The 14,929-nt window shown below is 43.4% G+C and overlaps 1 protein-coding gene across 7 annotated transcripts in view; it reads left to right on the forward strand.

Moving 5' to 3' along the window:
- The window catches only part of LOC146440753 (sodium channel protein type 5 subunit alpha-like), a 209,788-nt gene that overhangs the window by 126,753 nt on the left and 68,106 nt on the right, over positions 1 to 14,929 (forward strand). For all 7 annotated transcript variants that reach the window (XM_085050201.1, XM_085050194.1, XM_085050197.1 and 4 more), the window contains one exon: positions 11,303 to 11,770. In XM_085050201.1, coding sequence (XP_084906327.1) covers positions 11,303 to 11,770 — 468 coding nt within the window. The remainder of the gene's footprint in view (positions 1 to 11,302; positions 11,771 to 14,929) is intronic.

Here is a 14,929-nt window from a genome sequence, read left to right on the forward strand (position 1 = left end):
CCATGCCCTTATCCAAGTCCCTCTCCAGCTCTTTTGTAGCACCTTTAGGCACTGGAAGGGACTCTAAGGTCTTCCCAGAGCCTTCTCCAGGCTGAAGGCCCTTAACTCTCTCAGCCTGTCTCCATGGGAGAAGCAATTATAATTCCTTTTTTCACATTGCCCCCTATCTCTGTTGTAATCTTTCCCTTTCTACATTCCTTTGGATTTCTGCTTTCCATGACATCATCTCTGAGCCCCATCTCATAGTGTATCTTGACCTCACCCTTCCCAATACAAAAGCAAATTCCCAGATTTTGTCCTGGAGCCATTTGAAATTCTTGTAACTATTTCAGTGCAAAAGTGGTTTTATGTTTTAACCAAGCTTTGCCATCTCTAGGTCATAGTAATATTTTCTCATGAAAAGGGTATATGCCAACGTTAGCATTTGGATTGAAGTACACTTGGTGTTTTCCATGCTGAATTTTCATGGAAAGTTCCAAAATCTCTGGGGATGGAAGTTTTCCAAGGAGCTCTACGCACAGTTTATGCTCCTTTTCCTCTGTTTGCAGCCTCCTCTCCACCATTAGTTCCCTTCACTTTCTGGCTCCCCTCACAAAGCTCATTTATTGCAATTGCCGAACTAAGAGACCTCTCATGGTCCTTGTGCTACAAACTCCTTGTACAGGTATTTCTTCCTGGAGGACTTCCATGTCTGTTCTCCCCTCCTGTAGTTCCTTTGTCTCCCACATTTTGATGTCATTCCATCCCATTTCTGGGAAGTTCAGCAAGTGCAAAATGCCTGCTGAAGAACCTCTGTTGGAAAACACAGGCAAGTGGCCTCCTTTAAAAACCAAGGCATGAAAACAAACAATATTGATGTCCCTCCCTGTCTTGGGTAGCACATTCCATGGTTAGCACCCCATCCCAGCTGGTGCCTGAGCATTCAGGGAACAGCCCTGGCTGGGGAGAGCAGCCACTGAGCCATCCTGCCTGGGGGAAGAGAAGTCAGCTGCTTGCCCTCAGGGGTGGGGAACAGGCCTTGGCTTGTCTTTGTTTACTACTGAGATGCAATTTTTAGCTCATAAAATGGCCTGGCTGCCTAGGTCTCAGTCCCTCCTTTCTCTTTAGCAGACTGGCAGTGAGAATAAACTCATAAAAATGTTCTTACAGTCAACTGACACGATCAAATTTCTCCTTTGCTAACCCATCTTGCACTAAAAGTTTTGAGTAACCCTAGTTGCTGGGATTTCTGCCAGACACACAGAATACAATTAATAAATAAACAATTTTCAGATTTCCACATCAGCAAAATACCTTTATATTTCCTGTTATAAGAAGGAAGTCAGAGATGAGATCATCTTGCCTGGAAAGAACAGTTTGCTTTGATCACAGATTTGGATTAAAGGTAGCCAGTCCTCCTTTAAGTGCTTTTCTTATGTTTTTAGTAAGGTTTCTCTGAAATACCACAGCTCAGGGTCAGCTTTATCCTGTAGGATAAGGACATCCAACTCCTTCCATTCTCTTCCATGGATATCTCCCTGGGAATTTAGGCAGCATTAAGAAATGTGCAGAATTATTGACAGCAAAGCCAGAGACCAAAAGGGTTGGCTGACCACGGAGGACACCATGGGACCCCAGAGCAGGTGATGGCAAAAGAAATGGGTCCTTTTTTAGGACAGCAGTGAGGTGTGTGTGTCAGCACCTCCTGCCTTGCAGCACATGGCTCTCATTTTGGAGATGAAACAGACACCAGTGCTGCTAAACCCTCCTTTTTCTGTAGTGAAATATTGGGGTTTGTCCCACTTCTGAGTCATGGGGCTTCTCCAGCAGTGGTCTGTGAAAGCCACAAGCCCAGCTGTGTGCTGTGAAGGCAGGGGATTTCATACTGTGCAAAATTACTGATAGAAATCTATTTTGGAGCTTTTCTGAAAGAAGCCCTCCTGGCTGGCAGGCAGCTCTGCCACTTTGTTCTGCCCTCCCAGGAATGTGCACTTGCAAAATTCACAAAATCAGAACCTCCTTACACCTCCCAAATTCACTACAGAGGTATCCTTTTCACATTTCACTTAATGGAAAAGTGTGATTTTGTGATGGAACCCAAATTATAATATTAAAGAAGGGAAACTGATTAGAAAAGAAGATTTTAAAGGAAACCATGTTCTCCCTGAAAAAAAAAATCAGGCAAAGATAATATTAATTATTTCTTGGCTCTCTGATTTAATTTTCAAGTCTCTGGGCCTCCCCTCATGCTGATTTTTCTTTGGTGTAATATATTGGCCACAGGGAGCCATTACTTACTGTGTCCCTTATCACTGGTTTTCTTTCACTTTTATTCTATTTCCATGTGGGTTTTTTATGCTTTTGGGTCTGTGTGGCTTACCTTTCCCCAGATGTTTCCTGCCGTGTGTGAATGAGAATTACCTCTTTCTCTTGATCTGCAGTCCTGACTGCCCGAGGGAAGTGATTGCCTCTAGATGACTGAGGGCAAAGCTTAGCACAGTCCTTGGTCACAGCTGGGTGTTCCCCTCTCAGTGGAGGTGTAGGATCTGATTTGTAAAAGGGATCCCACTCTGCCTGCACTGGGCAGTGTCCTCCACGTGAGCCCCTCTAGGGTTACACCTGCTGTGGCCTTCAGGTAAAAACTGCAGAGCTTAAACTTCCAAAATTTGTTGATTTTTTTCCTCTGCCTAGCCATTGTGCAATAATTGGTAGAGCAGCTGTTATTTGCATGCAGCTAGTGAAAATATTCCAGGGGTAGTTCAGGTTATGAATTATCATATACTGATCATCACTCCTTGCAGGGAGCAGCACTAGCAAGGACTCTCCAGGGTGTTCAGTCAGTCCCAGCTTGTGCAGTCTGTCTTGCTCTCTGATTGTCCTCACAGCCTCCTCACCAGGACAGCCAAACACTTTTGTTGACTTAGCATGAGGGTAATTGTCTCTTGGTTTGCAACCAGTAAATTTTCCATCGTTTCCCTAATGCTTTTGGGGTATGTTGAGCCTTTAACATCACAAAAACAGCTGGTTTTGCTGGGAGAAGTTTTCAACTGGACTTGTCTCACAGCACGTTTTGTCTGTCTAGACAGTGGCTTGAGAAGTCCACAGCAGCTCTGATGGAGCCTTTGCTACTCTGGTGAATTGGTGTTGTTTTGATATCTGATGAAAAACCTGTGGGAACATGTTTGCTTTTGTGCTGTGGCTCCAGTAGTGGAAAGAATTTATCTGCCTCCAGTCACCATCTCTCCCTCCTCACATATAACATTTGGAGACTCAGAATTTCAGATCAGAAAGCACTTAGTTTCCAAAGACTCATCTCCTGATACTTGTAAGGAACATACCTAGAAAAAAAACAAACACTGAAAGTCATCAGTTACAAAATAAATTGAAATTCGGTTCAATTGTTCTTGACCAGATTTGGAGTGGTGCAGTTTGTCTGCACATTTATATGCATGTAGGTGGATAACAAATGGAAAAGACTTGGCAACACGAGGCAACCACCAGGCTGTGGTAAGAAGTGTCACAGGTTACCTCAGATCTGCATTTTGAGGACTGTGATTCAAGTGACAAGGACACAGACACCTCGCTCTTCCAGCTTACTGCAGAGGCTGGGGATGTGGAGAGGCAGAGCCTAGGGGTTGGTGCCTGTGAGATGGGAGCCGGGGACACACCAGCCTCCTCTCCCAGTCCAGCCTTCCCTGACAGTCCAGCCTTCCCTCCCAGTCCAGCTTCCCCTCCCAGTCCAGCCTCTCTCTCTGCAGTTATTTTCACCCTGTGCCCTGGCGTGTCAAGCTAGCAGCAAGAGCAATGCTGAGCTGTGCCCTCTGCCTGCCTCCCTTTCCCAACAGGGTGTACCCATGCCAGATCTGACACACCCCAGTGCTAGTGTGGCCTTAAAGCTCCACTGAAATAGGGCAGGGATGAATGGCAGCTTAAAATGAGCTAAAAAATATTTTGTGCGGCACAAAAGTGGAGTATAATGAATGACCTTATCTACCCATCTATTACTCAAGGAAATCTACTCCTGTATAAAGAGGCAAGAACAGGACTGAGGAATCTGCCCCATTAATTGCAGATACCCCTTTAAACTCTGAAGAAAAAGGGTGACCATTCCCCACCCCATCAAACACGGGTGAGCACAGCTGCCATCCAGCATCACTTCTCTGCCCTGCACTGCTCTGAGACAAAAAGCTGCACCAGAGACACCAAAACTGTGGGGAAACAAAATGTTCAGTACTTGAGGAGGAGAATGGTCAGCAGAACTCACAGCTTTATTGTAAATACCACAAAAACCATTCAGGGTATGGGGAACACCTTCAACTCACCCCATTCCCACAGTCTGCCCAAAGATAGTTAAAGCTGTATCAGCCTCCCTATTTATTCTTCATAGGCCAGAGGTAAAATCAAGCCTTGTTCTCCCCTTTTTCTGAGTAAATAGAAATCATTCACATGAAATCACTGAAATTATAGCCATTTTTTGCACATGAAATAATTATTCTTACCATATTACTTAGATTTTTCTTTCCTGAGGAGAACATCCACTCTCATTATTTTCATAAAGTAGTTCAGGGATTTTACATAGGAAATAGACTGTATTTGCTGCATATTTTTTATTAAATTTCATTTTCTTACATTTAAACAGACAAACCAGTTATTTCACCTAAGAGATGAACATGGAGTTATAAGAAAAATTCCAATTGAAACAAACTGGTGCCACAGTGCTCCATAAACCTCTCATCTACAACTGCCATCCTGCCTGTGGGTTCAGACACATTCCACTTGAGAAGCTGTGTGGCTGCAAGGCAGGAAAATTCATATTCCCATTGCCATGTGTTTTCCTAGCTGGTCTTGGGCAAGGAACATGGAGGAGATCACTGCTGCTCCAACCTGTGCTCTCCCTCACTTGCCCCAGGCCACAGGGACCTCTTGCCAATCCTGTGGTATCATGATCATTTTGACAGCGAAAAACTAAGATATCAGAAGAATGGGATTATGAGATTGGCTGCAGGATAAAGAGAAACTGGGCTGGGAGGATATAAGCTTCTTATCCAGGCACAAATAGCTGAAATAATAGGGAAGGGAATATAGAAAATAACTGATCATGTAAATTGCTTTTTGCAGGAATACTCTCTCTTAGTAGACTTTGCCCTGGGATGAAAATGTACAGAGGATTGGAAAATACACTTCCAAGGAAAGAAATAATGCTCCAGAGAGACTGACTACATTACTGACCTATTACTGCACATGTCATTCTTAAACTTAGATCTAACACTTACTGAGTGCAATGAAAGCACCCATCTGAGCAGTTTTTCTTTGCAGCTTAGTGGATTTTGCTACAGTAAACAAAATATAATAATTGGTACCTAGTGTGTCAGGCTTGCTTGAAGGTCTCCAAAGAACAAACTTCATCTTTCCCATCTGTGCTAGCCAAAGAGCAGTGCAGATGTCCACTGCCTTCCAAAAAGAGAAAGGAAGAAAATCAAGTTTTTCCCTTGTTCAGAGTGCTTGAAGAGCTTCTTGCTGATCTCTGCCTACCAGGCCCTGCCAGGGAAGTGCTTTTGTATATATTGAGCTGTATTGGTCCTGTTTTATCCACAATAAAAAAGTATTAAATGAGTAGTTGATGATCCTGGCAGCTACTTCACGTGCACTCTCTAGGCTTTCCTATGCAGCTGAGTGACAGAAGTGACATTGAGCTGCCATAGGATTACAATTTGGTTTAATGGCTTGCTTTTTTTGCATGATAGATTTCACTAATGGGGCATTTTTTTCTGTTCTGGACCCTGTTGTTACAGCAAAACCTGCTTGGCTGGGAGATTTCCTGGGAGATTTCTCTTCCACAGGGAAATGCCCTCAAGTGATGTAGGTCCCTTGTAGCTGCTGTCCTTCCTATCCTCTGTGTCCTGCAGAGACAATGGCACAGAACTGCAGTTGTTTGAGAGGTGCTGTGGGTTTGCAGGCAAAAAAGTGCTCTTGAAAGCAGCTGCTGAACTGCTCTGCTCTGTGAACCTCCCCTTGCAAGGATGATCCTGTCTGATCCCAGCCTCACAGGGTTTGTGCTGTGTGGTCTGGGCAGACGAGGAAGCCTGGCTTTATTGCTGCTCTGTGAAAGTTCATTTAAACTTCACACACAGACAAGGAGCAGGGGCTTGAAAGTCAAACCCACTTGTTTGGTTTGATGCCTAAAACAGGCTACCTGAAACAGAGGTCAAGACAAATTAGGAGTATAAAAAGTGGACAAATTTATTGAAGGCCTTCAAGGTACATTTGGGCAAGTCCCCCTCGTGGGACTACACCCAAAATGGATCCTGGGTCACAAATAAGTTCTAATTCTCCAGTCACACCCCTAGATGATGATGTTAATCACCCCAGGCCTGCTCACCCCCATTTCACTGCTGTTTACATATTTTCTGGCCCTAGGGCAACAAATGTGTCCTTGGATTTTCTATTCAGAGGGATTGTTTTGGTTAAAGCTGTTGGGAACGCAGGTTTTTAACACTTTATGAGAAGCATAGAATAACACCAAGTTACAGATACAGGAAGAGTAAAAAAACTAGAAATTATTAAGGCATCAGGTTGGCTCTGTGTGCTCAGGGCAGATCCCACTGCAGGAGAAGCTGTATGGGTGAGTTAACATGAGATCCTCTGCAACCAAGCAAGACCAGCAGCTGAAAACCTCACTTTGGAGGTGTTTAACCCTGCACTGAACTTGTGCAGGTGCAACACTGTTCTTGCTTTAGCCTCCCCAGAGGTTTTCCAGCTGACATTCAGTGCAGTGCTGATGCCAAATCCCCTTGCCACCTTCTGGGTGACACTGATGAGGGTTCAGGGCAGAGAATGCAATGCTAAATCCATTCACAGGAGCTCAGGAAGCCTGAGCACTGAGTGAATGACAGATGGGAAGTTAAATACATAAAGATTTATATTCCTCTGCTTTTGCCAGGTGAAGGTAAATAAAGAAAATGGAAGGGAAAGGAGGAAGTAGTCTCATGTTCTTGTTCCAAAAGTAATTTAACTTCAGCAACAGTGCTTGCAGATATATTTCCAAACAGGATTTGATGAGAAGGTGTCATCTGAATCAAAATTGTCTGGTTTTGTTCTGTGTTGACACAAAAGGAGAGGATGGAGCTGACACATTCAGACTGCAGCCAACCACAGCAGCATGTGTGTCTCCCAGCTTCCACCAGCAGTCCTTGCCTAGGGATTTTTGGGAAGGAAGGGTCCCTCCAGCAGCCTGCTTCCCCCTCCTTCCTTCCTCCCCTTCAGGGAGCGGGACTCGATGATTTCATGAGTTCCTCCAGCTTAAAATGCTCTGTGCTTTTGTGTGGCTTATTTGACCTTCATCTACCTTTACCCCAGCTCTGAGATACAAAACCCAAGCTTGCTTAGTCTTCAGTAGGCACTGGCAGAGACAGCTCAGCTCCTCAGCATCCCCTGGAATGTCAGACTGTCTCCATTGTCTACAGACATCCTGGGAAAACTCCTCCAGCTGCAGCACCTCAGGGAGGCACCTGACATAAGGCTGGATTAATCTGATTTGTGCCTTCTAGTGGCACAACCAGAGTCTCAGGCTTTGGGAAGGGCATTAAAAGTGAGACAGTCGACAAAAGCATGCTGGATTGTCATTAGGCTAAAAGCTTAACGTAATTATGCTAAAGGAATTTGGGGTTCTTTGAGTGCATCTGTCATTTGATTCCTAACCTCACAGACCAAAAAAGTGACCTGCTTTTGCAGTCTGGCTGCTCGGTGTCACTGGAAAGCAGATTTCTTTGTAAGGGGATCCATATGGGCATACAAATCTGCCATTGCTTTTGAAAATGGAGGTAATCTTTAGTTTGCTTTTACTTAAACTGAAAGCATTGCGTTAGCAGTCAGGAGGACTGGGTATTATTAGTAACCTTTTACAGGAAATGTGGTGTGTCATGGGTTAGGCATATATTTTTTCAGGAAAATGCAATGTACAGTGAAATGTAGGAATAAGTAAACATAAAGTGCTTATTCAGCAGTTCATTCTGTTTGAATGCCCAGCAATGCAACTCTGAGGTTACCTGCTCATAAAGGAGGCAGGGAATGATATCTGAGATTTATTTCTGGCTAAAAGCATGAAGTGCAAATAGCTCTTTGTGCAAAATGTCAGCTGCATTTCTGGGAAGCAAATAGCATTGCGTTAATAATCCATGGTAAATAACAACACTAAGGATGTTACCACCTATTACATGTACCTGCAGGTGTACCTAGACAAACATATCTAACTGTAGTTTGATGTCTGAAATTAATACAGAAAAGTGAAACAAAGCCTTTCACAACTTTTGTTGTGAATTAATGAATTCAGGATGAATTAATGAAGTACAGGATGAAATTCAGCTTCAGATAACAAAATCTGTGTGCCCACATGGAGATATTCATGTATGGAGAAGATGTCTGAGCTACCACTGGTCTGTGGAGAGGACTAGGGCTTGACTCAGTTTTGTCTAGGACCACTGAGGGTACTACAAGGTATCCATCCTGGCCTGCAGCTGGACACAGATCTCCCACAACTGTGTGTCCTTCTGGGCAATTGCCTGGGGATGGCTTGGGCATGGAAGGGTCAGTTTGCATTGGCCATATTGGCAGGTGCATGTAACCCTGGCATGGTCACCTGTGCTTGGTGAGTCTCTGTTAGCCACACAATGAATATCTGATTGAAACGAGGCTTAGGTGCCCCATTAGACCCTCAGGGTTTGGTGTGTGAGGCTGGAGGCAGCTGCCATCCTTGAAGTGCAGTTCAGTTCCCTAAATTTGGCCAGTCTGTCTCCTGTCTCAACACCATGGGATGTTCTGGTTGGATGGCAGCTGGAGCTTTAGGAGGACACAGACCTCCTGAGGGTCTGGTGCAGATGTCTCAGATACCCTCAAGCATTAGCAGACACCTCTGTTAAAGTAATTGGATTGCACCTATAAATTCCAGAAGATTTTTATTCCCTATTTATTTATCCCCTCCCTTCCCCCAGCTTTTTCCCACATCCTTACATTGTCACTGGGAAGGAGACACGTCCTGTGGCTTATTCCAAGCTCTTTATCCACTGGGAGCCTGGGAAGCATCTCTTACTTACACACATGCTTATTTTCAGGACATTTGTAGCAATGTGGTTATCTCTGAGACCTCATCCTCCTGTCCAGCTGGGCTGAAAATGGCTAAAGGGAATCTATCAGTGCCTCTTTCCCTGATGGGCTCCCACCTGCCTGGCTGCATACTCACTACTCTGCTTTCAGACAACATCACTTGCCATACCTGTGAGTGGGGTATGAAAAGAAAGATTGAATCCCACCAGGCCACCACGGGGATGAGGAGACCCACACAAGCTGTCAGTGTGATGGACCAGCTCAGAAACAATTAGCTTTAATCTCACTTTACTTTAGAGCAGGGCAGTGCTCAGGGCAGTGATAGTTTATTCAGTGCTTCATAATGGACAGGGGCATCTGCTGTGCTACCAACTGCTTTTGTTTTTAATCACAGTGATTGCAGAGGGTGCTTTACAAAACAGCACTGACAGGGCACTTCAAACACGGTGCCATCAGAGTGATTAGGACCAGGTTTTCAGAATTCCATCTCATATATTCTGAGTATTTGAAATAAGAGAGAGCAGGGTGTGTGGGGGGTAGATAGCAAAAGATTGTGGCTCTTTGGTAAGGCCCAGTTAAAGAGAAGTACTTTTCATGCTGTTTATTTTGGTCTAGCAGGCTTTATCAATTTAAAATACTATCAGAAAGAGAGAAGTCAGGGGGCTTGCAGGTATTTCTGGTGGCGTTAAGAGATCACAGAGAAAATACCTTCAGAAAGTCCATTTTATTGCTGTAAATGGCAGGAGTGCTGCAGCATTGATCTCTCATTCACAGTACCCAGAGCTGACACCCACCCACCTTGTACAGGCAGCAGTTGAGTTGATACCAGGCAATTTGGGACTAGTTCATTTTGGGTAAATGTATTTTAGCTGATATTGGTTTGATTCACCTTTGCCCCATTCCTGTCACCCTCTCCAGTGTGAAGTTTTTGCCCTTTTAATTCCAGCACAAAAGCTGTAATTTATTTCTCTTCAGCCCAGGAGCAGGTGTAATGTCAAATATACAGCAACTATTGACCAGCCTGTGAGATATATTACAGGGAGTAGCCTTTGAGAAGAAGCTGGCCTAATTTATTGTATATAATTCTATTTATTTGGGGCAGGGGTGTAAAAAGAGGTTTAAACCATTGAATATGTCACTTAAATGCCTAGTTGTGTCTAACCTTGCCACACACTGCCTGCAAAAGTAGAGTTCTAAAGTGGCAAGAACTAGAGGAAGGTAACTCACAATCTTCAGTTCAGTTTGAATCTTTTCAAACACCTGCGAAAATCTTCAAATAGTTTTTTCCTGACTAGTAAAAGCATTTTCAGGACCAAGCCTGCTTTGGGAGTGAGTCCTGCTCAGATTTGGCCACAGTAATCTGGTTGTGATGGCTTGTTTTAGCCTGGAGGGAGAAGTTTTTGAAGCTATATGACCTCTGAGGTGTTTATTCACAGTCACAATAGATTTCCTTCATGGCCCAGAGGATATTTAAAACAAGACTGTCTGTGAAAATGCATACAAATGTTTAGAAATGTTTGCAAATGTACTGTTTGGTTGAAGTACCATGCCTATGTACATCATTGTCATAGAATCACAGAAGAATTTGGGTTGGAAGGGACCTTTAAAGGGCATCTAGTCCAACCCCCCTGCAGTGAACAGGAACATTTTTAACTAGATCAGGCTGCTCAGAGCCCCATCCAGCCTGACTTTGAATGTTTCCAGGGATGGGACATCCACTGCCTTTCTGGGTAACCTGTGCCAATGCCTCACCACCCTCATCTTCAAAAATTTCTTCCTTGTGTCTAGTCTGAGACTGGCCTCTTTTAGTTTAAAGCCATTTCCTCTAATCCTATTGTAACAATCCTACTAAAAAGTTTGTCCGCATCTTTCTTACAGACTTCCTTTAAGCACTGAAAAGACACAATGAGATTTTCACTGAGCTTTTTTTGTTTAGCGTTCTGTTTCTGCATTTTACATTTTATTTTCCGTATTTGGGGATGTGGGGTGTGGGGGAAGAGAATGTCAGAGTGTGTTTCTCTCCATACTAAACTTGTGCACCTGAGATCAATTTGTCTGGAAATGCCTGCAGACCTCCTTTTCCTACTGAAACCACCTGTGATTGGAGGAATTTCCACGGTGGCATTAGATGGAATGAAACTCAGACCGTAACACGTTCCAAGACCAAACACCCACCCTCCACATTTAGAGTTCACTGACTTCCTTTCAACTTTCCTCGTTCCAGGTGCTCAACCTGTTCCTTGCCTTGCTGCTGAGCTCCTTCAGCGCCGACAACCTCTCGGCCCCAGACGAGGACGGGGAGATGAACAACCTGCAGCTGGCGTTCGCCCGCATCAACCGCGGCCTCCAGTACGCCAAGAAAGCCGCGTGGAACTTCTGCTGCAACGTCCTCCGGCACCCCAAGACCACTGCTGAGAAGAAGGCGATGATGAAACTCGCTGCCCAGAACCCAGGAGCTCTCAACAACTATGTGAACAGCCACACCACCGCCGAGCTTGGCAAAGACATGGAGAACCACAAGGAGAACCATGCTGAGGATGGGGTGAATAAAAATGGGGAGAAACACCCGGCGATTACAGATGATGATTTTATGACCAATCCTGACCTGTCCATTTGTGTTCCTATCGCTGTGGGAGAGTCGGATATCGAGGAGGAGGATGAGGAGCAGAGCACCTTTACGGAAATGGAGCAGGTAGGCAGCTAAAATGTTTGATCATTTCACCTTATTAAGATGCCTTTTGTTCCCATCCTTGGTCTGGATCCATGGCTAGTGATGCAAATGCCCTGTGGCCTAATCCTGCCTTTGATATGGTGTTAACTTCAGAAGAAGTTACAGATGCATATCCAAGAGCAAAATTCAGTTTCCAACAAGAGGAATTTCCTTTCTTTGTATTCTTTGTGCTTGTCTAGATTAATTCTTCTAACCTGAGCAATTAAATCCTTTCTCACACAGCAGACTGGGTTTTTTTCCCTTTCAGCTGAATCATGGGAATGCTACAGAACTATTCTTAGGTTAGTGGGGGATTTTTCTCAAAATGAGCACTATCTTGGTTTGTTTTGTGCAACAAGAATCAAGAGCCAGGTAGTTCTCTTAAAAATACAATAAGAGAGAGGCTGAAATGACAAGGCACCAGAGGAAGAGAGAAGATATGTTATAATTTGTATTCTGACAAGAAAAGCAGTTATTTTCCTGCTCTTTGGTATGACATGGCAGATTTTCATTTTTTTTCCAGAGCACTCAGTAGTAAAGGCTGAAAAATTCTGTGCAGTTTGAAGTGTTGTGTGAAATGAAGAAGAAAAATCTTCAGGGGAATGTTTTTCTTTCTCTCCTTCTCTACCAGCTTTATCTCTTGGCTCCACACACCATATCTAGTTAATGTTTTCCAAACCCTCCAGCCTTGATCCAGCACCTTCTGATGCTGGCTGAGACCAACAGGGTTCAGCAGGCACTGGATCAAAGTTCCTTCTTCAGATCCAGCTGTCAGGAGGGATCCTCAATCTCTTGGTTGAGGGGAAGAAGGTTTGGAAGCAAAATGGTTCTTAGAGAAGGAAGGACTGCCATAAAAACTCTCTAAGGAAGGAGTCCGTGTCAGGGGTCGGGAAAAATCAGCTGCTAAAAGTTAATTTCTGCTGCTCCATTGTGGAAATCTCTTCAGTGTCAGTGCATCTGCTCACCAACAAGTCTTTCACCATGATCATCTCACTGGGGAGTGGAACAGCAAAAGGTCAGAAAACTTAATCACCAAGCTCCACTGTCCAGATGGAATTCTAGGTAACAGAAAGACATATCTGAAATTTTTGGTAAACCCTTTTAAGACTTTTTTTCATATCTTTTTAGGGACTTCTTCATTGAAATGATCTGTGGATCAGTGTGGGTAGTAAGAATAATATCTAAGTTTTTTGTTTGAAGTTGTTCTCTACTCCCAGGTTGTATTTGAACCTACAAGCAGGGAAAATTTGTAAACTGAAATAGGAATGCAGTAGATGGAGAAGAGAACTGCAAAAGAAGTAATGAACTTCATGAATTGTGATAAAGACAGTTTAATCGGAAAGAAAAGAAAGACAATAATAATAATAATAATAATAACAATAATAGCATATGTAAAACAAGTGATGCCCAAGGCAGTTGTTCACCCCTTGCAGACCAATGCCCAGGACATCCCCAGGCAGTGGCCCCCGGCCAGCTTTCCCCCCAGTTTATACACTGAGCATTTATTCTCAATATCAATCCAAAACACAGCCCTGTACCAGCTACTGAGAAGAAAATTAACTCTAACCCAGCTGAAATGAGGACTGTTCCTTAGTATCAGGTGATCTGTAAATATTAATAGTGTATAAATGTGTTTAATTATGGCATTTTGGGTTTGATGGGTTTGTTTTCTTTTTGGTCTTTAAAGATGCCCACACCTGTCTGCTATGTCTGACAGACAAAACAATCTCAAACACTCTCAGATTTTTTCCTTCAAAGTGAAAAGCAAAAGTTTGTTGAAACTTTGCACTTGAGTGCCCATGAGGTCTGGAAGTATTTGCCTGTGCATACACATGGGTGTGAGTTACATCACTGTATTATTCCTCTCTCAAGATAAATAGTAACATTGGCAATTAGAAGATAAATCCCAGCATAGGGCATGGGAGGATTGGGATTTTCATGTCTTAATGTGCTTTAAAAGTGTAGAAACTCAGATTTCTGTTTAGCTGTACTATGTGTCCATGTAGGTGCTGGTGTGTAAATTAGTAGATGTAATTTTATGCTGTAAATATGGAATTAGAGCTTTAGTGAGATCTATCGAGTCATGAGAGAAAGAGCTGATGTAGGAAAATAGGCATTTCAGTGAAACAATATTATGAATAAAAGTTGGCTTGAAAATATTAAGAAAACTTCTAATAGTTTCAGTAATATTGAAATACCATCAGATGTAATATAAGCACTGGGGATTCAGAATGAAACAAAATAGGGGGAAACAAAACCCAGTAGGAGAAGCAAACCAAACTACTGCTTTCCCACTGTATCTTTTAATGAAATTCTCATCAAACATTAGAGGAACATTGTCACATTACCACGAGATATTTGGATTGCAGTGAAATAATGTGGTTCACTGCTGGCATGTGCATTAAACAGAAGGCATGATGTTGAGAAATGAATTAATTAGCTTTGTCACTGGTGTTTTCCAGGCTTGGACAAACAGCTGCTGCAGGTCACTGCTCTTCCCCTGTGCAGAGCCCTGATCAATGGTTTTTGCAGTTTTTATCTGTGGGTATGAGGGGTCTGCTGCTGAAAAGGTCCAAGCAAGAAGCGAGTTCATATATCCAGCAAACAATTTTAACAAATTCCTAGAGGGGAAAATGTGTGTGTACAAGGGCGTTCCAACTCAAAGACTCGAAATACATTGGCATAATAAATAAACAAAAATAGGAAGAAGCTTAACAGCAGAAATTATAATTGTATGATGAGCTTTGCATTTGCTTTTCTGCAAAACCCTAATAAATTTGCACAGCTGTAAATGTCTCCAAAAGGAGCAGAGCCATGAGAAAGCAGATGCCAATAAATTCAGAGATCTGTCATTTTTACTGGTGCCCATTCCAAAGATGTATGGTCTCTGGACTCAGAGAAAAATTCTCTTGATCAACATGTAGGTTACTGCAGAAGAAATTACTGTTATCTGAAGGCTGGTATGAAATCCCAATTCCCTGGATATTGAGTTGTGGGCATTACAGTGGGCTGACCCTTTTATCAAGGACATCCTGTGGGACTCTGGAGAATAAACTTCCTCACTCACTCCCAGAAGCTTTAATCCTGCAAGCCCCAACTCCATGGGTGTCCTTAGCTGCTCCCCTCCAGGATGTCCAGGAT

This window comes from Lichenostomus cassidix, chromosome 2 (assembly GCF_008360975.1).
Source record: "Lichenostomus cassidix isolate B80296 chromosome 2, HeHo_3.0, whole genome shotgun sequence".
In the NCBI taxonomy this organism is placed as follows: domain Eukaryota; kingdom Metazoa; phylum Chordata; class Aves; order Passeriformes; family Meliphagidae; genus Lichenostomus; species Lichenostomus cassidix.